The following is a 26,112-nucleotide window of genomic DNA, read 5'->3' on the forward strand; positions in this document are numbered from 1 at the left end:
TAAGCTATATCTCAGCACCAGAATATCGTATGGACTAGACATATGGGCTCGTTTGTTTCGGTTGGGAAACCAGTCTGGGAATATTACCATGGTAACTGTATAACCACACCCTAGCAACCGAGTGCCGAGTTTTGCCACTGCAAGCACCACTCACATTTTCTTCAGGAAATGTACATTCTAGTTATTATTATTATTATTTTCTTATGAATTGTTAAAACCCAGAAAGCACCAAATACATAAATGTAATTCTCAGAATGAAAATGTAAAAGAATCACTATTGACTGACAATGGGAAATTACAAAACCACATTATAATAATGGCAAAAAAAAAAAGGAACTTTGTTTCCACAATAATTTGGCACTTGACAGTAAACTGTAACTTTGATGCTGTAGACCTACTGGAGTTTCCAGCATGCATCGCTGTATGAATAAAATGTGCAGATTACTGTTTATTGTTTTCTGCTTTTAGTAATGGCTCTTTTACAGTCACTCACTGTTTTTAATATTATTAAACAATGAAAAATTCGAATAATGTACTATACAACATGGATATTAAATAAGTGAACCACTTTGGTTTTTAGGTCGAAATTACACTTTTTCAAGATGAAGTGGGTTAGATATTTACAGTGGGTTATCATGGTTGCCTAATACTTTGAAGTTTTTGCCTCCAGATGATAAATATGTGTTACCCAACAGTCTTCTAATCTGATTTTTTTATTTTTTTTATGCATTCTTAATGCAAATGAACAGTGGAACGCGCGCGCTGGAAAGTAATGCTATAAGAAAACAACGTGACTTGAATTCGACATTCTAGGCTTCGGAGCCTTTTTCTCATTCGCATGTTTAAAGAAATAAACATGAGAATAAGACCAATCATTCATTACTCAAACATCAACATAATTTTGGACATTTGGACATTTTACAACATTTTCTTCTGACAGCCAGCGCCCAGCTGCGAGCAACAGGTGCTTTCATTTTCATATCACCTCCTCAAAAGTTTACTTAGAAAGTATGTCCATTTTTATACTTTGCTTTAAGGCATTCCGTTTGCATTTAGAGTCATACATATAGTTTTCACAGAGTCATTAATAGGTTGTTAATGATTATGAACGTAAAACACTAAATTTGAAGAACTTCGTGATGTCATGATTACGTCGATACGGGCAACAAGCGACTGAAACACAACCTGAATACACACAGAAATAAACGCTTCTCCAGTATCAGGATCTCACGTTTTTTGGCACATTTACACAGGCACAAAGACACAAGTTTGACAGCGTGGTACACACATCGCTATCTCTTCCCTGGGGATTTTGCATAGATATTTTTGCTTCCGGATTTTTTTTTTTTATTCTCAAAATGTTCTCTTCACTTCCTTGTGTTAAGCGAATAGAGGAACTGACCACATTGTGACTAGACTGATCATAGAGATTTTTTCAATACTGCAGTAGGCTATTTTTTATTTTTAAAATGAGAATTAGCTAGACTACAGCAGGCGGTTTTCGAAGTGGTCATTGATTGTCTTCTCTAAACTTGGGTAAGTATTTTTTTATTTGGATGTTTGGATGTTTACATTACGGAGTATTACAGTGTTATGTGTACATTTGATTTAAAGGCCTACATTTTTGTTTATGAAAAATACACTGATAAAGTTTAAGGCGTTAACGCCTTAAACTTCTAAAACTTATAAAGATATTTATAAAACTAAATATGAGTCGAAGCTCCTTTAGTTTTCCCATTTATCATCAATGGGAAAATTATTACTTGAAAACCTGCAAATATTTGCATCAAAATGCACAATAAGTAATGCACAAAATTGTTCTATACATATCCGTGGTCTATAAAAAAAGCTAATTCTGCAAAAGCAGGTGTGCCTCCTCTGCCTCTTGTTGTAAATGATAACAATTACGTATTGTACTTACAGTAAAGACAAACCCCAGATATGGCATATACATTTTCTGACACTGTAGAGCAACAGATCTTCACTTATTCTTATCTTGTTATCATTTGTGTAAACAATTTTGGTTTGTTAATTGGTTGGTGCTTGTCTTTAAATGTTTGGAAAGACAAAGAGAATGGTCTCTCTTTCACACAGAAAGCACAAAATGGAAGAATTGAGGGTGTGAAGGTGATGTACAAAGGTTTCTGAATGGAAACCACATTGAGTTTACTGGGTTAATGATTTACTTTTAAAGAGGGACTTGCTTTGGGACACTTCCACAGTACTCAGCTACTCATTTGCAATGCAAATATTGGCTTCTATGGGGAACGAGACATGAAACATCTATTTTGCTTGCCATGGTTCAACAGTTTGGAAAACTGACTTGTCTCTGAAAGGTGTACTGTTTAGTCACAGATAACTGATGGTGATATTCCTCCTTAGGTTTTGATAATTTCTATTATCAGAGCTGACATGCATGATTGGGAAATTACAGTATTAACATTGTCTTCCTCACAAATTGTACTTCTTTAAACCCAAAACTGTAAAGAGGAATCAATTCTGTTTAATGAGCACTTGTTTCATTTGACAACTTCAAAAGCTTCAGTGAATGTATTTGCTGTTGTCTATGAAACAGTAGCTGTATAATCCATTCAATATCTTCCATGCATTTCACAACATGATGGATTAATTCAGATACAAGTATTTCAAGATATTCATCACTCATCCTCGTGTCGCCCCAAACCTGTTTCAAAACGTGAATTAATTTCTTTCATCTGCAGAACACAAAAACAATATTTTGAAGAATGTTTCAACCTTTTTTTGTCCATGTAATGAAAGTCACCGCAAACCATTGAATGGGCAATGAAAACATTGAGACATTTTTCAAAATATATTCTTTTGTGTTCCAGAGAAGAAAGTCATACAGGTTTTGAAACAACATGAGGGTGAGTAAATTATGACAGAATTTTAATTTCAGTTAATGTTTGATTTGTTCCATGCAGTATCTTGAAATATTTGCATATCAAATATTCTGTTGTGTTTTGATATTCAAAGTACTGACATTTTCAGCCATATAATTCAGTTGTACAGAACGCATACCTGCCAAGTATCTACATATGCACCATGAGACAACATGTGTACCTGCTGCCTCGCAGATTGCAATAAGTAACCACCTGTGGCCGCTTGTTTTTGTCAGTGTGTGACCAAAGGCGGAGATGGCAGGCCGCACTCAGCAGGGAGACATGACCGAGTACAAGAAGAGTCTCATTAAGCGGGACTTGGAGATGGGGATAGTGATGACCGTGTACAGACAGAGGATGGAGAGGCTTACCGTGCAGGTCATCATGGAGACGCGACAGGTGGCCTGGACGCGCACCGCCGACAAGACAGAAGGAGTGTGTGAGTACCTTGCCTCAAGTTAATTTCTTGCACTTACCTTTACATTTAAGCTGTACATTGTTTCTGTATGTGTAAAGAAAATAACCCATGTTTGTTTTACCATTTAAGCTACAGGAACTTTGTGATAAATGTTTATTAGTAGTGCTGTAAAATTTAGTAATTGCATCCAACAGAAAAGTTTGGAAATATATATATATATATATATATATATACATATATATATATATATATATATATATACATATATATATATATATATATTTACTTTTCTGTTGGATGCAATTAATCAATTTTACAGCACTACTAATAAACATTTATCATAATGTCTCTGAAAGGTGTGTATATATATATATATATATATTTCCAAACTTTCAACAGATATATACTCTTCATATATATATATATATATATATATATATATATATATATGAAGAGTTCAGATGCAAAAGCCTCTAAGTGCCATCTGAAATTTTCTTCTAGACTGATCACTTTTCACAAGAAAGCTTATTTCACTTAAATGACAATTAATAGGTAAGTTGCATTGCCATTTAAGTGAAATTATTGAACTTAAATATACAAGCTTGACAAAATTGATCATTCTAGAGGAAAATTTCAGATGGCACTTAGAGGCTTTTGCATCTGAACTCTTTTATATATATATATATATATATATATATATATATATACACACACACACACACACACACACACACACACACACACAAAAATAATTAATAATTACATATACACAGACACATACGCGCACACACACACACACACACACACACACACACACACACACACACACACACACACACACACACACACACACACACACAGACATATATATACATACAAACTTTTTTTATGTTAGATGCGATTAATTTGTTTTAATCGATTTGACAGTACTATTTATTAGACAATTAATACTTAATAAGTTATTGTGTGTCTTTGGATGTTACAAATATGTGGCCATATAAAGTGGCTTTAAATTATATTTAAAAAATCTAGTTTTTTTTTCTCCATTTGGCAGACAATTTTATCCAAAGCAACATACTGTATAAATGATGATCGTCACAAGAAATTTATCAACAATTTTTGCAGTACACACAATCAAGGAATGCATTTATATTTTAAATGAATATTTATTTTAAAGTTAAAAGCATGTTAATGTGTTTTTTTTTATTTGGGTTTAAGTTATTGTTTTACAGAAATTTAAATGAATTACTACAATTCATAAGTTCGGTGTCGGTTAGATTTAAGTCTTATTTAAGTAAAAAAAAAGTCATTTATTTGATGACAATACAGTTAAACCGTAATTTTGTGAAGTTTTATCACAAATTTTGTATATATATATATATATTTAAAAAATAAATAAATCTGTGAAGCTGAAATTTCAGCATCATCATTACTCCAGCATTCTAATATGTAGATTTGGTGCTCAAGAGCTATTCTTATTATTATCAATTCAGAAAACAGTTGTGCTACTTAAATTTTTTGTGGAAAACCATGATACATGATAAATAGAAAGTTCAAAAGACCAGTATTTATTTAAAATAGAAATCTTTTTTCACAATGTAAAAGTCTTTGTTGTCCTCGCTGAATAAAAGTATCAGCGAGGACATCTCGTTTTTAAACATAAAAAACTCTTGAATGGAAGTGTATATCATTAACAATTTTATATAAAAATCCTACGGATAAATGTAATAGTGAGATGAACTGACCATCAACTTCAACATTCCAGGTTGATCTGTTAAATAATAGAGAGCTGATTTCAGACAGTAATCATAGGCTGTCTCTAAGTGAGCTACTTCGCTGTCTCCATGGGCAGCAACAATCTAAACTCATATGGCACCATGATCTTGTAGGAGGACACTTTTGGGGGTGTGGCCAGTGAACTGGCTGTCTGTTGCCAGTAATTATGGTTGTCTGTAGTGCCATCACACCTGTCTCACCCAATGAAGAACACCCGTCTCACCATCACACCCGTCTCACCCAGTGCCATTTCCAGTTTCAACTAATCTTTCTTTTTGTTTCTTTTTTACATAACTCCTTGTGCATTTTATACTGTTCATACTCTTATTTTTGGTTATGACGTAACATGTCTTGTGCCTTGTCATGGTGCTTCTGATATTTACACATATTTATATATATATATATATATAACATACATTTATATTTAATTCAAAACTCTTCCCGACAATAATTATCTTTCTTTTAATCAGATCTGGTCCAGTGTTGGTTTAGTATTTTGTTATATACTATTATAGTATTTTTTTATATTTTGAATTAGCATTTATTTGTATATTTTTTTACAATAATTTTTTTTCTTTTACAGTTTTTATCAAGTTTTTCATCTTATTTTTTTTTTAATCATCTTTATATTTTTTATTAGAAACGAAACTGATTTTTAATAGTTTTACTTTTAGTTAACAATAACAACACTATGATTGCAGTCTGTTGATCTGAATACTGTCAGTATATGTTTAAGTATGTTTATGTTGCAATCTCATTTTTGCAGTGGACCTTTTTGAGATCCGGGAAGTACGACCAGGAAAAAACTCCAAAGAATTTGATCGATTCAAGGACACCAAGGATAAAAATACAGACCCCAACACATGCTTTACCATATTCTATGGCTCTCAGTTTGTTCTCAACACTCTCAGTCTGGGGGGTATGTGTGCTTTTTATACATTACATATTCTAAGTTATAAAACCATATAAAGATAGGGTAGGCAATTTTGAACATGCTAACAATAGCTAGCTTCACAGTGCTCTCCAAAGCCACGCCTCCTCAAAACACATGAACGCACACAGCAGCATCTGCAAAAAGTCACGAGATGAGAGATGTTAAATTACCTCATGTCTCAAAGCACATAACATTACAATAATAATTAACATAAACAGTTTACAGAGCTCTAGTTGTACCACCTAGCCTAGCGTGAGACTCTTGAGGGAGCCACTTCCTTTCTTTCAATATACATTTTAGATTTATTTGATATTTTGATATGTATAGACTGCATTAAAACACATTTTGCATACCCGAGTTAACGGACATTCCATTATTTGGCTTGTTTAGAAATGACTGTTAAAGGAAGAACTAACATTTTCTGTGGAAAAGATTTCATTGTTTTTAGCGCTGATAGTGTTTGCTGTTCCACAGCTGATTCAGTGGAGGATGCAGAAAAATGGCTGACAGGACTGGAGTTACTCAGACAGGAGACACTGGTGGCTCACACACCAGAGATTATAGAGAGGTACACACACACACACACACACACACACACACACACACACACACACACACACACACACACACACACACACACACACACACACACACACACACACACACACACACACACACACACACACACACACACACACACACACACACACACACACACACACACACACACACACACACACACACACTTACAGAGAGTGTACCTTGTGTATCTATGAACCGTAACCCAAATCATTATGTTTGTTTCATTCTCTGTTTTCCCTCTTACTGTAGTTGGCTGAGGAAACAGATGTACTCGGTTGATCAGACAAAGAAAAATAGGTTCTCCTCTTTCTCTTTCACCTGCTTCTCACCCAGTTTCATTGCAGTTTTTGTCTCACCTCTTTACCCCTCTTTAATGCTTTTTCATGTCTCTCACAGCATTACCTTGAAAGAGCTCAAGTCTCTTTTGCCACAAATGAACTTCAAAGTACCAGGTGGACGTTTTTTGAAGGACAGAATTTCGGTATGAATGATTCATTGTATACACATCATCTTGACGGAAGTGAATGCTTTGCATCATATGGAAAACTTTATGGCAACTGAATTGGAACATTTCCTCTCCTGATGTTTTGCAAATGATGATCTGTGTTTATCCTCAAGTTTTAATATATACATCCACTACAGTAAATATATATAGATTTTTTAAATTTTTTTTATAGACATGTTTAGTTAATGGCTTTGCACTAAAAGTATAAACTTCATAATTTCAGGTGGTGGGAGCAAAGAAAGATGTCCTGGATTTTGAGCAATTTCACAAATTCTACAATCTTTTGATATTTGAAAACCAAAAGATGGTAAGAGTGCAGTTTAGTTTTGCTGAATAAAATATGCTTTGGGTGTAATTATATATATAAAAACTACACCCAAAGCATATTTAATTCAGCAAAACTAAATATATATATTTACACTACTGTTCAAAAGTTTGGGGTCGGTAAGATTATTTAAAAAAAACTCTTATACTCACAAAGGCTGCATTTATTTGCAATATTGTGAAATGTTATTTCAATTTGAAATAACTGTTTTATGTTTAAATATATTTTAAAATGTAATTTATTCCCATGATGGCAAAGCTGAATTTTCAGCATCATTACTCCAGTCATCAGAGTTACATGATCCTTCAGAAATTCTATGCTGATTAAGTGCTCAGGAAACAATTATTATCAATGTTGAAAACAGTTTTGCTGCATGATATTTTTGTGATTGGCAGATGGCATTATAACCGTAAAACATATATTGTCATTTATTTGAAATGGAAATCTTTTGTAACATTATAAAAGACTTCACTGTCATGACTTAACTGAATAAAAGTATTAACTTCTTTGGGGAAGAACTTTTGGACCCTAAACTTTTGAAATATATATATATATATGTTACATACTTATGTTGAACGTTGCTTGTCAATTTGTTAGATTCTAGAGGAGTTTAAAAAGGAGTCGTGTGCTTTTATCATGGGGTAAGAAACTGTCCATTATTTTTGGTTGAATCAGTTCTTTAAATGTGCATCATGTGGTCTTGCTAATGTTCTCATTCTTATTATTTTGTATTTTTTTTCTCTTCAGTATCAACGATCAGCCTATTCAACTCTCCGATTTTCAAAGATTCCTTTTATATCAGCAAAGAGTAAGATTGATATATGTATTTGTATACTTCCTGCTCATCCATCCATGCATTCAGTTGTTTAAGACTGAAATCAGAATCATATTATTTATAGCATTATATAACATTTATTTTAGCACAGTTTCACAATTAAGTGAACATGGGGTGAATTTTAAATCATTTTAATTTCGCTACTTTAGTTTGTCGATGTGGCATTATCATGACATTATCACACAGTCAATCTAGCTATATTTATATATTGTATATACCTGTCATCTACAGTATATATATTTCATTTAAATTCTATTTGTTTTGTTAAGGAAATTCTGTGAATTTATTTTGTAGGATATATGGGCCAACAATCTGAATCAAGTCAGAGAGCTGATGACTATATTTATCGATGACACCATGAGGAAGACTAATGATCCAGCCTTTACTGTTGAAGAGGTACATCTTATAGAGATCTGTTTACTCTGTTCATTTATATTTGCAGGTTATGTGTTTATAGAGCTTTTCTCTATATCTTTCTAGTTCCTCAGTTTTCTCTTCTCCAAAGAAAACTCAATTTGGGATGAGAAGTTCTCAGAGATTTGCCCACTGGACATGAACAATCCTCTGTCTCACTACTGGATCAACTCTTCTCACAACACGTCAGTGCTACTGTTCTTCATGCTCATGACACACATTCAGCTCCTCCTCGTCATGATGAACTTCCTGTGTTACTTCATGTGTTTTGCTTTTTTCACAGATATTTGACTGGAGATCAACTGCGCAGTGAGTCCTCAACAGAAGCTTATGTGCGCTGCCTGAGGCTCGGCTGCCGCTGTGTTGAGTGTCAGTGAACCTTACCCTCATTTCTACATAAATACTTTTGAATTCTCTGCTAAACTAATGCAGGTCCCTTTCTGCTTCATTATTAGAGAATGCAATGATGATAATAATACATTGAAACCTGAAATCAGTGGGAGTCAGTATGATGACTGTTTTCTTTGTAATTTTTGTTTTATTCAGTGGACTGCTGGAGTGGTCCAGATGAACCTATTATATACCATGGCTGGACCAGAACCTCCAAGATAAAGTTTAAGGATGTGGTTAAGGCCATCAATGATCATGCTTTTGCAACATCTGAGTTAGTCATCAGCAACACACACATTCACACATTTATTTGGTGACGTTCTTGGAAAATGGGCGAATTTAACAAAACCTTTAAAGAACATGCCCGAGTCATAATGTGTCCCCTATTTAAAAGAAATAAGCAATTATATTTTGCATAAAGACAATTAAGCCTATTTTTATAGATTATTTGCATTGTGACATTATTTTTATGACAATAAAACAAACTTTCCCCCTAAATTGCCATTACTGCTACATGAAAAAAATAAATCATTAAAATGTACATTTTAAATGTAAAGTGTTATAAAGCATGGGTAGAATTTGTTGCCTTTTAGTCAGTCACGTTTGACATTACGTCGATACTGACATATTGGGATCTCACTTGTTGGGAGCCCAATCACCGTCGGATAGTAAGAAAACGGGTCAATAAAGATTGGTGAGTGAGATTTGCATGCCAAGGCACTCCCCTGTACATACAGGTATATAAGCTGGCCTACAACTCTTTTGGCCTATAACTCTACAACTCTTCAACAGCTTTTTGCTTTGGAGCCGGGTGGTTGCCTTAACTCGCTCTGCCATTCCTCTTCGCTAGAGAGGAGACATTCTTCCATTGGAGAAAAGCGGTTTTAGCCTCATGATTGGACAGATAAGTGCAGCGATTCCACCCCTGGGTGCTTCAACTTTCCCAGGCCGATGCGAGCGTCGGGCTTGAGAATACTTTCACAATGCACAGACATTTGAATAGTTTTCATTGTCTTCATGCCAAATATAATTATAAAATTATTACACACAGTTTTTGTTTTTTTTGGAAATGCACAGAATTTATGAAGAATGTTTATGAACGGGTATACTGTTTGCAGGTATCCTGTGGTGCTGTCCATAGAAGAACACTGTGACATCAAGCAACAGAAAATGATGGCTCAGGTGTTCAAAGATGTTTTCCAGGACAAGCTTCTGATGGAACCACTGGAACCAGAAGCAGAACAACTGCCATCACCAACCCAACTGAAGGGCAAGATCATCCTCAAGGTAGAAAAGCTTCACTGGATAACCCTGCATCCTTTCAGGTTACAATACAATACCAAACCACAACAATCAATGTTTTGCTACTAACTTTTTCATACAGCACAAGAAACTGAATCTTGATGGGACTTTTGGCAAAAAGGATCTACGAAAAGGAGATAAGCAGGGAGAGCTCTTCATCTGGGATCCAATAGATGAGGTGCCAAAATCCAGTTAACATCATCATGGGCTCGTGTGGTTGTTTCATCTTATTTCAGTTGCCTTAATTGATTATTAGTGTAATTTCTGTGTGATTGTGTCCGTGTGCAGAGATGGTACAAGCACTACTGTGTGATCGAGAACAAGACATTGTATTATGCTGAGGAGAATGATCTAGAGGACGATGTCGGAAAGGTAAATCACTGAGACTCAATTACAGAATGAGATTCACTTTAAAATGCCACAAATTAAGGAAATCAATTGTGTAATTCAAATGTAAAACCTCTCCTCAGACGTCCCAGGGAGGTACAGAGCTTCATCAGTCAGAGCCCTGGTTTCACGGGCGTATGTCAGAGGGCAGACAGACTGCCGAGAGACTGCTGCAAGAATATTGTGCAGATTCGGGTGGAGTTGACGGAACGTTTCTGGTGCGGGAGAGCGACACCTTCGTCAATGATTGCACCCTCTCATTCTGGTAATGTAGGCCTGTTCTCATTCTCTTCAAAGAGGGAGGAAAGATTTTTTTTTTTTTTCCCTATTTTCTCTTTTTTTTATTGTCTTTAATTTAGTCTTTACAAATGGAAGAAATAGGGAAAATGCAGCATATGCAGTTGATATGGGTCATTCCTACTATGCAGTACATTTTCATGTCCCATCATAATGTTTGATAAAATATTAGATAAAATATTAATCTTGCAGTTGTTTAAGACTGAAATCAGAATCATATTATTTATAACATTATATAACATTTATTTTAGCACAGTTTAACAATTAAGTGAACATGGGGTGAATTTTAAATCATTTTAATTTTACTACTTTAGTTTGTCTATGTGGCTTATCCTGACATTATCACACAGAAAGTGACAATATTTGGTGGGGCAAAACAACCACACAAACATCATTAAATTATAGCAATATATTTGATGATGTCAGTGATTTTTTGTTTAAAAAAAAAAAAAGATTCCATTCTTTGATAAATTTACAGAAATCAGTATTATATCAACATTTCAAAGATGGATAAAAATGTCGATTAAAGGGATAGTTCATCCAAAAATGAACATTATGTAATCATTTACTCCCTCAAGTTATTCCAAGCCTGTATGAATTTCTTTCTTCTGCTGAACACAAAAGAAGATATTTTGAAGAATGTTGATAACTAGACAGTTGATGTTGAGTTGAGTTTTTTACTACATACTATGGAAGTCAATGGGGTCCATCAACTGTTTAGTTTCCAACATTCTTCAAAATATCTTCTTTTGTGTTCAGCAGAAGAAAGAAATTCATACAGGTTTGCAACAACTTGAGGATGGATGAGTAAATTACTGTGTGACAGAATTTACAGTTTTGAGTGAACTATCCTTTTAACTTTAAGTTGACACCTTCTTGTTAGCTAGTTCGCAATACCTTTTTTAATTTAATTTATGCTTATTAAATTAAATAATTCATGTATTACAGTCAGTTATATTTGTATTGATATTGTACTCAAATTACTCTACTAAAATCAACACAATACAAATACAATATCAATTGTAATCAATACAAAACAAATACAATCAAACAGTTTGAGCATGTCATAATGACATCATCCTCCAGGAAGTTACTCTCAATGTCTCACTGACCAGTGGCTAACTTTAGCACTTTGTTTATCCTGTTAGTTTAGTTTTCGTTTACATTGTGTAAATGATTCATAATTATTTATGTGCCTGATGTTGACCAAAGTATATTTCTTTCAGAAATACCCTTTTATAGAAATACTTCCATTACAATGCATTCATATGGTGCTGCGTAACAAGAACGACCCATATTATTCATATTAATAACTTTTTCCCTTTGGTCACAATTATACAGAAATGCACATTTTGCTAAATAAATTCACTGTGTGGTCTTTGCAGGCGCAGCGGACGAGTTCAGCATTGTCGAATCCGTTCCTGCATAGAAGGAGGTCACACTGTCTATTTCCTCACGGAAAACCTGCATTTCCCCAGTGTGTATGCGCTCATCCAGTATTACAGGGAAAACCTGCTCCGCTGTCAAGATTTCTACCTGCGCCTCACCGAACTTGTGCCTCGACCAGACCAGCACCTGCGTGAAGGGTTAGTCGATACTTGATGTGCACAAACAACTTCATGGTGCTTACCACATCCCGGCCAGCAGGGCTGTAGAAGACCACGTGGTCAGGCTTGCAGCCTCTCCTAACGCTCACTACAAAATGCAGGCACATCGTAGATGTGAAGCTGTGGGTTTTTTTGTCTTCAGGTGGTTTTACAGTAACTTGAGTCGAGGTGAGGCGGAGGACTATCTCATGAGGATCCCTCGAGATGGAGCCTTCCTCATCAGACAGAGAGAAGATTCAGAATCTTACGCCATCACCTTCAGGTGCTGCTCTGTTTTCCATCTCTTCGTTAGCATTGCTTTTTAAGATTGTTTTTTAAAACACGTAACCCCTAGTATTACACTCAAATACTTAAGTTGTCCATCCATTCACATCCCATCATGTGGAGAGATTTGTATTTATATATGCTGTATGTATATGTACACTACTGTTTATAAATTCATGTCATTTTAGAAAACCAATTAATAGATTTCAGTTATTAATTTAAATACATTATTTAAAAACCAATAATCATTTTTTTTTTTTTTTTTACTTTTTTGATACTTTATTGGGTCATAGTCTTTATTGGACTTGATTTCCAATACGAGTCCTGAAGCAAAATGTGCTGTTACTTTTCTAAGTGTTTTTCAAACGACAAAAACAAAAAATCCCATAGACTTGGTTTAGTGTGGATCATGCTTTATGAACCATTTATTATTTAAATTATTTATCATTTATTATTTAAAAACAAGTATTTGTAAAACAAGTAACAGTAAGCAGTGAAAGACAGCTCATTTTGCTATATGCGCATTCTGTCAGAGAGACTGTTTTTCATCGCTGTCTGAGACGCGCACATATAAAGCTGCTGTTCACAAAGCACGAGAACTGAACTGAGTGCTTTTTGGCAACTAAATGAGCTTTAACGGTTAAATACACATGCTTATGTGTCAAAGACTTGACCATGTCTTTGCAAGTAAACATAGTGATTTATGTCTTAAAGTGACAGCATCCAAATGTACCTGCTGTTATTATTAAAGGGTTAGTTCACCCAAAAATTCTGTCAGTAATTATTCACCCTTATGTTGTTCCAACCCCGTAAGACCTTCGTTCATCTTCGGAACACAAATTAAGATATTTTTGATGAAATCTGAGAGCTGGCTCACTTTTTTATATTTTAAAAGTATCAAAAATGTTGATAAAAAAAACATATTTAAAGCAAAAATAACTATCGTGATATAAATCGTTATCTTGAAATAAAATGACTCATCATGATATAAGAATTTGTTCATATCGCCCACTCTTACAGTCTTTGTGTTTTATGTGCTGAAAATGAACATCAACATTTGTGAGATTTATTTCAACAGTTTTGAGGTTAAATAAAACCTTTTTTTTGTCACTGCATAATAATGACCTGTGAATTTATGTTGGATATTAAATGTTCTTATGTGTGTTTTTAATGGGAGATTTGTGGATACAGTAATTCATTTAAATTTGTACGGAAATATTTTGTTCTAAATTAACTGTAATTGTTTGAAAAAAATCAAGACATCCCAGCTCAATTCGTCCAATTCATAGCCTCAAAACTGGGGCAAAAGACCCACAGTAGCACGTTGTTGTCTGTGTTTATATTATTTAGTTAAATAATTATTGTAATTCATTGTGGGTTTTATTTGCTGAAACAGAGGTGAAGGGATGGTGAAGCACTGCCGGATACACAAAGAGGGATCTATGTACGTGCTGGGCACCTCTAGTGAGTTTGAGAGCCTGGTGGAATTGGTGGATTATTTCCGAAAGAAACCGTTATATCGGAAGATCAAACTCCGCTACCCAGTCACACCAGAACTAGTTGAGCGCTTCAGTTCGGTAAGAAAAAAATATTGTTTCTTTTGGAATAGAAAATACTTTTTGGTTACTTTATTTCAAGGTGACTGTGTTACAGTGTAAATATAATATTTAACTATGTACTTACTATTGGGTAAGGATTAGGGTTTGGTTTAGGATTAATTGCATGTAATTATGCAGAATTTATAGTTATTACTATAGTAACTACATGTGACGTGTAACAAGGACACTGAAAAATAAAGTGTTACCCACTTTTCATACAGCTCCATACTGCGGACTGTACTGAACACTGTGCAGTGATTGTATAACAGTTTTTCTTTTGAGTGCATTGTCTGCATGCACTCTTCAAAGTGAACAAGGGCATGTGCACCTCTTCCTTTGCTACGGCCACAGTTTGCATGTCACACTTGCATCCTCTCATCTGTAGTAGTTCTTTTGCTCTCTTCTCCTTTTTCCAATCAAAGTTCAGACCAAAAGTTCTGATTTAGTTGAACAAGTATAATATACTCTAAGGTGTCATTGTTTTGTGTAAATGTGTTCAAGGAGACATATAAACTACAACATGTTCATTATTAATATAATATAATATTATGGAAGCTTGTTTCCACCATGGAATAAAAAAAAACTTTTTATCTCACAATTCTGACTTTTTTTTCTCACAATAAGAACGCATGCTGTAAAGTCGAGTTATAAAGTTGCGTGATATAAACTCGCAATTGCGTGTTATATTGTCAGAATTGCAAGATATAAACTGTTATGACTTTTTTCTTTTCTGTAAGAATTGCAACTTTATATCGCGCAATTCTGACATAACTCGCAATTCTGAGAAAAAAGTATGAATTGTGAGATAAAAAAATTCCAATTACCTTTTTTATTTTTTATTACATTGCAGAAACAAGCTTCCATTATTTATATATGGCTGTGTGTGTGTGTGTGTATATATATATATATATATATATATATATATATATATACCAATTAATATATTTCAATCATTTATTTAAATATTCAGTTTAGTTAAAAAATATATATTTATTTTTAATTACAACAAATTACAACATTAAAACAAATATTTATTTACATAAACTGTATTGCTCATTTAATTAAATAACACATAATTCTTTTTTAAAATAAAAATGTTTCAATAAACTTTTGAGTCACCACTTGCTTTCCAAAACGGATGCTGAAGCAAAATCATTTGCGAACCACTGATCTAGAACACAGACTAATCAGACATATAAAATGTGTAGATTATAGATTTTGCTCGTCTTAAGTGTAATGTGTTGGGAAAAATGTCTAAGAAATGCCTTATGTCTTTCTTTTCAGATAACCAAAACTGCTTCACTTTATGATTCTAAACAGTATGTGGAGGCCAACGAGATAGAGCCATCTCTGGTAAGCACTTTGAAGAGCAAACACAGCTCCTGCATGTTAGTATGCACAAGAGGTCATCTCCTGTGGGCTGGGGAGGAAGTGGTGGTGCTGGCTATCTCTTTCTCTCACATAGGAAACTGATCGTCTCGAAAGAGGAAATGCAGCCTGGCTAAAACAGCGATGTCATGTTTAGCCATAAATGCTTCATGTTTCTAGTTCGATGTAATTCTCGCATTCCCTTTAAAGAGAATTTATTTTAGCCTTCGCACTCTTTGAACCACTGAGCTGTTGTGTGGGTTACCTCAGTGCATTTGCAGATCCGTATAGCAAGATTGAACTTATTTTGTTGCGTTGCAGCCCCAGAGCACAGTGAAGGCCCTCTATGACTACAGGGCCATGCGGCCGGATGAACTCTCCTTTTACAAGGGCTGTTTGATCCATAATGTGACTAAGGAGGCAAATGGATGGTGAGATTATTTGTATATTATGTTGATAAAAGCAATAAATGCTCTATTTAGCATTGAAGCTGTGGCAGTGCCATGATGCAGTGAAGGTATCAAATAATAAAAACCATAACATTTTTATAAAAACCACGGTACTAAATGATTACCACATACATGTACCACAGCATTTACACAAAACTCCAAGGACGTTCAAAAGTTTGGGGTCGGTAAGATGTATTTTTAAGATTTTAAGAAGACGTCTCTAATGCTCAACCCAAGACTGCATTTATTGATCAAAAGCATGGTAGAAACAGTAATATTGTTTTCTATTTTGACATGTTAAAATGTCATTTATTCCTGTGATGGCAAAGCTGAATTTTCAGCATCATTACTTTAGTCTTCAGTGTCACATGATCCTTCAGAAATCATTCTAATATGCTGATAAATGTTGAAAACAGTTGTGCTGCTTAATACTTTTTGGTAAACTATGATACCTTTTTTCAGGATTCTTGTGAATATAATTTATTAATATCAAGTTCAAAAGAACAGTATTTATTTGAAATATATATTTTTTGTAACATTATAAATGTCTTACTGTCACTTTTCATCTACTGGATTTAATGCATCTTTGCTGAATGAAAGTATTAAATTCTTTAAAAAAATCTTACCGACCCCAAACATTTGAATTGAGGTGTACATCAAAGAATACTAATATTATACCATGGCTCATGTCCATAAAACATAGCTGGTATTACCATAGTAAATTGTCCAGAAAACCCATGGTACTTTTATTTTAGTGTAGCTTTGTGGCACATAGATGCATTATTGCCTTTTTATGCCAGATTTTTTTTTTTCATATCACTCTCTTGTGATTTGAATTGCTTACATTTTGAGAAGTTCACCAACATTTAATTTCCCCGTTTCATTGCTGATGCCCACAGGTGGAAAGGAGACTATGGTGGGAAACTGCAGCACTATTTCCCTTCAAATTATGTAGAAGAAGTGGCCAATGCATCTGATGCCAATTACCAGGTAAAGCATATTAAAAATGTGGATATTAAACTGAACAGATATGTCCTTTGGTGCTAGTTAGTATAGTATTTTGCATGCTTATTTGCTTACATACATAGAGAACATCTACATCCAATACTCTGAACATCAACATTAGATGTTCTCTTTCAGCCTGAAGAAGAAAATCCATTAGGTGACTTATGTAAAGGGGTAGTGGACATCTCAAAGTGTACTGTTGGTAAGATGATTTATCTTCAGGGCCATGTAACACCTGTACAGCATGTGGCTTTGTTATGCTCAGACTTATTTTGCATTCATTTCTTCATTTCCAGTTCGCTCAGCCAAGCATGGCAAACCTGTGGTGGTGACGTTGCAGGATAAGGAAAATAAAGAGAACATGATGCCATTTGATTTGGCCACCGAGACCACTGAGGAGCTGTACGAGTGGTATCAGGTGGCCTGGGACATCACACAGAGAGAAGAAAACCGAGAGTTCGAGGTCTGTCTCACTCGCTTAGACTCACACACTCACGTTTAGATCTTAAGACGTGTCCTAAATAGGGCAAACCGGGGCTAGTTGTCACACGGGGAAGCTGTCACAAGGTTTTGAGTCACTCATTCTATAAATATAGGATTGTTTGTTTGAAGCCAGACAGATTTAGGGGGTGTTTAAATGCTAGGTGTAGCCCTTGAGAGAACATTTAATCTAAAGCATTCTAAGTATCTAGTCAAGTATTTAAAGTATAATGTTGGGCTAGGGTTTATGAATGTTTACAATAATTTCCCATTGCAGAAAATAAAACAGAGGGAGGTCGAGAGCAAAGAAGAGGTGGCCAGCGAGATGTCTGAACTGGTTGTTTACTGCCAGCCTCGCAGTAAAGACAAGGACCGCTTTGGTATAGCTAATTATATAAATATGCATTTATACATATTTACACAAATATGAATACATATGCACTACCATTCAAATGTTTGGGGTCAGTATTTTTTTTAAATGAAATTAACTTTTGTTCAGCAAGTATTCATTAAATTAATCAAAAGTGGCAGTGAAGACATTTATTATGTTACAAAAGATTTTTTTTAGCTTTCTATCCATCAAAAAAAATCCTGAAAAAATGTTTCACTGTTTCCACAAAAATATTAAGCCGCACAGCTGTTTTTAACGTTGATAATAATGAGAAATGTTTCTTGAGCACCAAATCAGCATATTAGAATGATTTCTGAAGGATCATGTGACACTGAAGACAGGAGTAAGTGTCTTTGCCGTCACAGGAATATATTACATCTTAAAATATATTAAAATAGAAAACAGTTATTTTAAACTGTAATAATATTTTGCAATACTGATTAGACAAATGCAGCTTTTAGTGAGCGTAACAGACTTCTTTTAAAAAAACATAAAAAAATCTTACCGACCCCAAACATATATTAACTGTGCATTGACAATGCGATCACCTTTCCCTTTCAGACAATTATACCTACAAAGAGGTTCGCTCCTTTGTAGAAAATAAGATTCCTTCCAGAAACAAGTCGACTCAATTTATGTTGTATAACCGCAAGTCGCTGAGCCGCATCTACCCTAAGGGCCAGAGGGTGGATTCCTCCAACTATGATCCGTATCCTCTATGGATGTGCGGCTGTCACATGGTGGCACTCAACTTTCAAACTGCTGGTAAGATGAAGTGAAGTTGATCAGGTCTGTAATACAGGGGCAAGAAAACTACACCACACAAATCAACCAACCCTTGACCTCTTGTGTAAAATAGTAAACAAGGAAGAGAGGAAATTACACAATGAAAGTTTTATTGAAATTCTAGTTAAAGTTTAAATAAATGTTTGCATAAATGGGTAGAGTATTAGACGGAAGCAGGGAACATGCAAAATAATGTAAGAATAGTGCGAAGGTTAAACAATTATTTGGTAACACTTTACAATAAGGTCTCATTTGTTAACATTAGTTAACATGAACTAACAATGAGCAATTCATCTTTGTTAATGGTAGTAAAAATCAAATCGTTCATTGTTCGTTAGTTTACAAATGTTAACAAATACAAGTTTGGATTTTAAAAATGTAAAGTAAATATTGAAATTACAATTGACTAAGATTAATAAAGTCTGTAGTAATTTTGTTCATTGTTAGTTTATGTTAAACATACTGTATAAACCTTAATGTAAAGACATGGGCTCAAACTGTGAGTGTAAGCACAAGAACAATACAACCTTTTTTTAGTCATTCAATAAAAAAAGAGCATAGCATATATTCAGTATATAAAACTCTCCTCAGATAAGTACATGCAGCTGAACAGCGCTCTCTTCAGTCTGAATGGAGGCACAGGATATGTGCTGCAACCTGAGATGATGCGCAGAGACTCCTATGACCCTCATCAGGAGAAGAAGAATGTCAGATCTACTATCACCATCAGGGTAAGACATGATCTTCATTCAAACAGAATACAATTAATTTAGTCCGAGTCGGAGAACTGAACAAGAACGGTTTCATTTTAATAAAAGAATTGGAAAAGATTCTTGTTTTTGTTTTTTTGACGCTCAGGTGATAGGAGCGCGACATCTTCCCAAACCAGGGCGAAGCATTGCCAGTCCCTTTGTGGAGATTGAACTGTGTGGCCAAACAGAAGACAACAAAGTCAAGACTACCGTTTGCCGTAAGAAGCATTCTTGTTTTAATATCACTGAGATACTTTAAAAAAAGTTTTTATTCATATTTTGAATTGTTTTACATTTGCATTTTAGATTTAAAGTTCTAGTAATTTTGTTGTGTGTTTTTGTCGCTTTTATTAGTTTTTGTTTCAAATATGTGAATAGTTTTTTATCATTTTCATACTTATTCTTATAGATTTTCTAACTAGAATCTACATGAACTGCTAACCTGCTAAGCTTTGTATATATATATATATATATGTATGTATATGTGTGTGTGTTTAATTTTTTATAAAAATTATTATAGAAATACATTATTATTATATGTGTTATTATTATTTGTGGACTGCCTTGTAATAGAGTGCACCAGAAGTATTTGTTTTATATTTAAAAATATTTAATATGTCCACAGATGACAATGGACTGAACCCTGTATGGCTCGGACCGAACTTTCAGCCTTCAGAGGCGTTTACTTTCAACGTGTATGACCCAGACCTCACTTTTCTACGTTTTGTGGTCTTTGAGGAGGACATGTTCTCTGACCCCAATTTCCTGGCCCAGGCTACGTTCCCTGTGAAAGGTGTTCGCTCAGGTAAGTCTGTCAACAACATTGCCAAATTCGTTTTTTTTTTTTAAACATTGTGCAAGTGAATGCAGATTTAAGTTTGAGTACAAAAACTGAGCTTGATGCTTTCACAGGGTACAGATCAGTCCCTTTAAAGAATGGATTTAGTGAAAACCTGGAGCTGGCAACTCTATTGGTGTATGTTGATATTAAGCAGGTGGAGGTAAGAAACAGCTACATTTTTACAAAAGAATTAGGTACTTTTGTTGATGATGTAATTGTGACCATAGACCACAAAACCAGTCACATGGGTCAATTTTTTTAAAATTGAGATTTATACATCATCTGAAACTGAACAAATAAGCTTTCCATTGATACATGGTATGTTAAGATAGGACAATATTTGGCCGAGATACAACTATTTGAAAATCTGGAATCTGAGGGTGCAAAATATTCGCCTTTAAAGTTGTCCATTTATGTTCGCGATTTTGCTGCATTCACTCACAAAAATATTTACGGTAGGAAATTTACAAAATATCTTCGTGGAACATTATCTTTACTTAATATCCTAATGATTTTTGGCATGAAAGAAAAATCGATCATTTTGACCCACACAATGTATTGTTGGCAATTGCCACAAATATACCCGTGCGACTTGTGACTGGTTTTGTGGTCCATGGTCACAATTATAGAATATCTAATTTTGCTTTAATGAGAATACTCTGTAAGTTTAATGGAAATCCCCTGTCTGACTTGTTTCTTCAGAAAGTACAGGAAGAACTCTACTCCTCCTCGAAACAGTTGCAAAAGAAGCAGGCGGAGTTGAGCAATGAGTTCTGCCTCTATGACACTCACTCCAACCTGCAGCGTGCCGCGACTCCTAATCGCCGCGAGGACTTCTCGCAGGAGTTCACTTACTCTGAAAAAAAGTGAGTGTACACAATTGCGTGAGTGAATTTAAAGACACATCACAGAGTGAATACGTGATTGAATTTAAAGAGGATATTCATATCTGTCTATCTTTGTCCATACAGGATAAATAAACAACAGCAAAAAATAAACAACAGCAAGTTCTATTCATGAGGAAAACAAGAAGTCTAGTTCCCTCCCGGCCTGGTTCTAATGTTCTTAAGGGTCTCTTCTTCTCCATTCTGCTGCTCTATTACTACTGGTTCCCTAAACAGGCTGCAAAGACAGGAAGTTGCAGCCATCTCACTTTTAATGTCACACTGGAATAAATCAAAAAGTGAATTTGAGCAATAGCCTACTCATCTGTAAATGAGAAGATGTTTGACTGCAACTTAGAAGCGTAAAACTCTTTAAATTGTGGGCATAAAAACTGCAAGAAGGATTTTTGTGTGTGTGTGTGCGTGTGGTAAATGTGAAACTGTTAATCTACTACCTATCGGTTTGTAACATTTCATTTGTAGCTGTATTAAACTCATCCTTATTGTCTTAAAAATTTAAATAACAAGACATGTTATTTATTTGGTTTCTTTCTTGTTTTTACTATGGGTATTGGTAGAGGAAGTTTTATCATTTGTTTGGATAAGTCAATTCACACTGCACTGACTGACACCGACCAACACGGACAATCACCTGACCAGATTACAGTATGCCACTTCTCAGACATTCCACAACCTGACAAACTTGAACGTTCAATCTGTGAAAACAAGCGCAGACCATTGGAAAAAGCTGCCGACAGGGGAAACACTGATCTGAAGTGTCAGTTGCCTTTGTTCGCCGGTTCAGTGTGAATTGCCGGTACAGTGTGAATTGGCCTTAAGGGATATAATGTACAGTACGATATTCGTTATTGAAATATAGACCTTATGTAGCCCCGCCCCTTTTCAGCACTGCGCTCTTGTGTTCTGTCTTCCGGTTTATATTTCCACACCATGACAGTAAGATCTTACGGACTTATGAATGACCCGCTCGTTTAAAATCTTCCCAGTCTGCTGACATATGTTCTGTCATCAGCTTCAAACATTATGCTCATGAGAACTTTCGGTAACTCTACAATAAGTAAATCCAATACACCAGCTAATTACTTTTAAACTGAAGTTCAGACACAAAATTCTAAAGATGGCAGCAAGCTTGTTTCTCTGGTGCATAAGGTCTGTAAATATTTTTTGTAGCTGTAATGACCGTACATTATCCCAGTTATTACACGGCTACTCACCAAATAAATAAATATGTGCACATGACATATTGTTTTGATTTTCTTTAACTGTATCAAATGTACTATGTACAAAATATTCGGCCTATCAACAAGACAAACACCATAATAATATTACAATAATGTTTAAACCCCTGAAGTCTCCTGAGGTAATTTCTCCACATGAACAGCATCAGTATAGGAAATAAAAACTTAAGTATCAAGAGTAAGGTATTCCATGTATTAAAACCTAATAAAACTGGTAGTAAAAGTGTCAAACAGTTTGACAGACATTTACATTATTCAGCCTCAATGGGAGAATACAACAAAGCTGTCAAGGAAATTGCTTAGTGCAATGAGAATATTACAGTATTGAAAATAGTGTTTGTCTGTGGAGGAATGAGATTGATCAACAACCCACTAAGCAATTTTGCGTTTAAAAGACTTCTAGCCATCCAAACACAGCCCTGATGTCTAGGCTAAAACAAGGCAAAATGTGGGCAGTGAAAATGTAATAAACGTCTAACCATAGCCCAAGAATAGCACAAAGAGCATGTCAAAGAAATGAAACCAAACACCTTGTAATCACTGCTGATTTCACTTACATGATGTATCATACATCTCGCAAGTTATTTTGGAACAAATTTCAAGGTTATTTTGGCTAGATGTGAGCTACTCCTGGACTATATCAGGTCTAGTTAACTTAGACTGTGAAATGACGGCTATTGCTTGCTGGACAAATTTGCTTCAGTTTAAATTCATTTGTACTATATTACCATATAGTGTCGTACAAACCCCCAGTGATCTGTGAACTTTAAGGTTAAGTTCCTGCTTGTGGTAACGTCTATGTTAGAGGTTGTGTTTTTTTTTTTTCTGCCTTTTTGGATTGCCTTCAAAGTGGATTATTAAAGATTTTTGAAACTTGATCAACTTGTGTGACAAGGTCGATATTGTGTAATCAATGATGAAGGCAGTAATCCTGATAGATTTTAAAACTGAGTTTTCATTTTTTAAACGCTTGAAGGCCAAAAACGGAGAGAAAAAGATGCGTTTTCAAACGAAAAAATATTAATGTGGACAAAGCCTAAGATGAACCAACCCCATGATTTTGATGATTCTAATATCTAAATTTGCTTTGCCAGTAACAGAGGGTGTGGGTGGATGCTGTTTTGCACAAACTGAACCACACTTGACAACTGTTATTTGAGAAAATTGCACATCTGACATCTCTCACAATCTCTCTCCTTCCAGTAAAATCCACTTATTTTAACCAATTCTTTTATTTGTTCTTCACCCCCTGGTTTTAAAGCAAGGTTTGTGCCACTTACAAATCTTACATGATTTAAAATTTCTGCTTAAAAAGAGAGCTTTCTAAATATTGGTTTGGAGGCCTGCGGTCTCATAAATACGGATATTTACTTAATATTGCGTTTTAATAAATTCACAGGTAACTCAATGAAGATGATCTGGGTATTTCTCTCTCTCTTGTCATCTGGAAATCTTTGCTTTTCATCATAGGAAATTAGAAAGCTGTGTATGCCATGCACAGGATGTGATTTTTCTCAAGACCTGGTCTGGAGAATAACCAATAGAAATCTTCTTGTTTGATTTGTGCACTTGAACTGGACGGTAAGTCTGAATATAGGCTACATTGCATGAATAATCTAACTTTTAACGGTTTTCATAAATATAAAATACATTCTTTAAAAAAAAAAGATTTCTGAAAAGCCTGTGTAGAGAATGATGCAAAAGCACTGCTTCTGTCATGAGAAATTAGAAAGCGGTTTATGCCACAGGATGTGTTTTTTTTCTCAAGACCTGGTTGGACAATAACCACTTGACATCATCTTGTCATTTCTCAATTTGATTTGTGCACAGAAACTGGAAGGTAAGTGCGTCTGGACATAGGCTACATTACATGAATAATCTAACATTTAACACAATTATTGCTTTCATAAGAATACTTTTTTTTTTTTTTTTAAAACATTATCAGTGTCAGATGCAGTGATGATGGGTGGCAATGAGCGGGATTTGCTAATAGAGGACGAGAGGAGTCGGATTATTGAGCATCTGCAGACAGGTACTGAAATGATGGTGTATCAGCAGAAGGCTGAGAGACTCACTGTCCAGGTCATGATGGAGACCATGCAGGTGGCCTTGATACGCTCCGGCAACAGGATAGTCACAATGTGTAAGTTTCTTACTTAAATGTAGGCTTGACACAATGCAGTGTTTAAGCTCAATTATTAAAGCAAATTATTGAATCAAACAGAGTAATGCTTTTTAAAATAACAGTTTTATTATTGTAGAATTACAAAAGTGTGTGGTCTAATATCCTACTTAAGCTCTAATTTCTCTAACTCATTTTTCAGAAACCTTATCTCCTGGATTTACAGACAATGCATGTTTGAGCTGAAAGCAACTTGCACTGACTGATATCTTAAAATATGTCAGTGCCATTGTTTTGTCTCAAGATGCACACCAGTTATGTTTTTTTTCTTCCCTAAGGCATGTTTATAAAAGCTATTAAATGTCCAAATTGAACTTTTTAAATGTCCTAATTGAATTTGAATAATTTAGGCCTAATTATGGCTTAATATAAGCCGTGTCTGTGAAAACACATGTGATCTTCAAGCTTATGCAAGCACTGGTATTTAGTTATTCAAAGGAACAATTATATTGAAGATAAAATTCACTGAATAATTGCATTATACTATATGTGTTTGTATATTTGCAGTGGACATTTTTGAGCTCAAGGAGGTTCGCCAGTGGAAGACATTCAAGGATTTCCAGCGATTTAACGATAACAGGGGGAGTATATTTCAAAGAATCTTTCGGCAGTCTGAAAAAGAGATTCAGCAGGACAGCAAAACGTGTTTCACCATCTTCTATGGATCTGAGTTTATTTTAAAGTCACTGATTCTAAAAGGTATGCAAATGTTTCTCACACATTGTAAGTGCACAGCAAAGAGATAAGACTCTTTAAAAAAAAAAAAAAAACTTCTATTTAGCAAGGATGCATTAAATTGATCAATAGTGACAGTAAATACATTTATAATTTATGCTAAAAAAATAAATGCTGTTCTTTTGAACTTTGTATTCATTAAATAATCCTAAAAAATATTGTTTTCACAAAATTATTAAGCAACACAACGGTTTTCAACATTGATAATAATAAGAAATATAATAATCAGCATATTAGAATGATTTCTGACTGGAATGATGCTGAAAATTCGGTTTCGTATCACATAAATTAATTACATTTTAAAATATATTAAATTACAATAATATATATATATATATATATATATATATATATATATATATATATATATATATAATATATTACTGTTTTTAGTTGGCTAGCTGGTGGAACATCATATTTTTCACCAGTAAAATTTTTAACCAATG

The 26,112-nt window shown here is 34.5% G+C and overlaps 2 protein-coding genes across 8 annotated transcripts in view; both read left to right on the plus strand.

The window, feature by feature from the left end:
• Nucleotides 1–750: 750 nt before the first annotated feature.
• Nucleotides 751–22,750, plus strand: plcg2 (phospholipase C, gamma 2). 3 transcript variants are annotated; one of them, XM_082181917.1, is made up of 33 exons: nt 751–964; nt 3,137–3,339; nt 5,861–6,013; nt 6,503–6,596; nt 6,860–6,907; nt 7,007–7,091; nt 7,339–7,422; nt 8,038–8,081; nt 8,188–8,248; nt 8,570–8,671; nt 8,756–8,874; nt 8,973–9,058; nt 9,236–9,353; nt 10,198–10,366; nt 10,464–10,559; nt 10,670–10,753; nt 10,852–11,033; nt 12,451–12,651; nt 12,815–12,934; nt 14,333–14,513; nt 15,819–15,887; nt 16,224–16,333; nt 17,251–17,341; nt 17,492–17,558; nt 17,653–17,819; nt 18,114–18,216; nt 18,789–18,992; nt 19,605–19,744; nt 19,872–19,983; nt 20,391–20,570; nt 20,678–20,766; nt 21,309–21,472; nt 21,578–22,750. In XM_082181917.1, the coding sequence occupies exons 2-33, from the start codon at nt 3,156–3,158 to the stop codon at nt 21,624–21,626; spliced, it is 3,756 nt and encodes a 1,251-aa protein (XP_082038043.1). In that variant the 5' UTR covers nt 751–964; nt 3,137–3,155; the 3' UTR covers nt 21,627–22,750. The 3 variants fall into 3 exon arrangements, with proteins under 3 accessions (XP_082038043.1, XP_082038044.1, XP_082038042.1); XM_082181918.1 differs by lacking the exon at nt 751–964 and adding an exon at nt 1,025–1,536 and having other exon boundaries at nt 21,309–21,490; XM_082181916.1 differs by lacking the exon at nt 751–964 and adding an exon at nt 1,026–1,536.
• Nucleotides 22,751–23,887: 1,137 nt separating this feature from the next.
• The window catches only part of LOC309507618 (1-phosphatidylinositol 4,5-bisphosphate phosphodiesterase gamma-2), a 210,805-nt gene continuing 208,580 nt past the window's right edge, over nt 23,888–26,112 (plus strand). For 3 of the 5 annotated variants that reach the window (XM_082181919.1, XM_082181923.1, XM_082181921.1), the window contains exons 1-3: nt 24,366–24,589; nt 24,695–24,892; nt 25,439–25,630. In XM_082181919.1, the coding sequence (XP_082038045.1) occupies nt 24,709–24,892; nt 25,439–25,630 (376 nt within the window). In that variant the 5' untranslated portion in view covers nt 24,366–24,589; nt 24,695–24,708. Of the gene's footprint in view, nt 24,331–24,365; nt 24,590–24,694; nt 24,893–25,438; nt 25,631–26,112 lie in introns of those variants that run through there. The other 2 variants (XM_082181920.1, XM_082181922.1) reach the window with 2 other exon arrangements.

This window comes from Leuciscus leuciscus (assembly GCF_965113295.1).
Source record: "Leuciscus leuciscus genome assembly, chromosome: 10".
NCBI classification, from domain to species: Eukaryota; Metazoa; Chordata; class Actinopteri; order Cypriniformes; family Leuciscidae; genus Leuciscus; species Leuciscus leuciscus.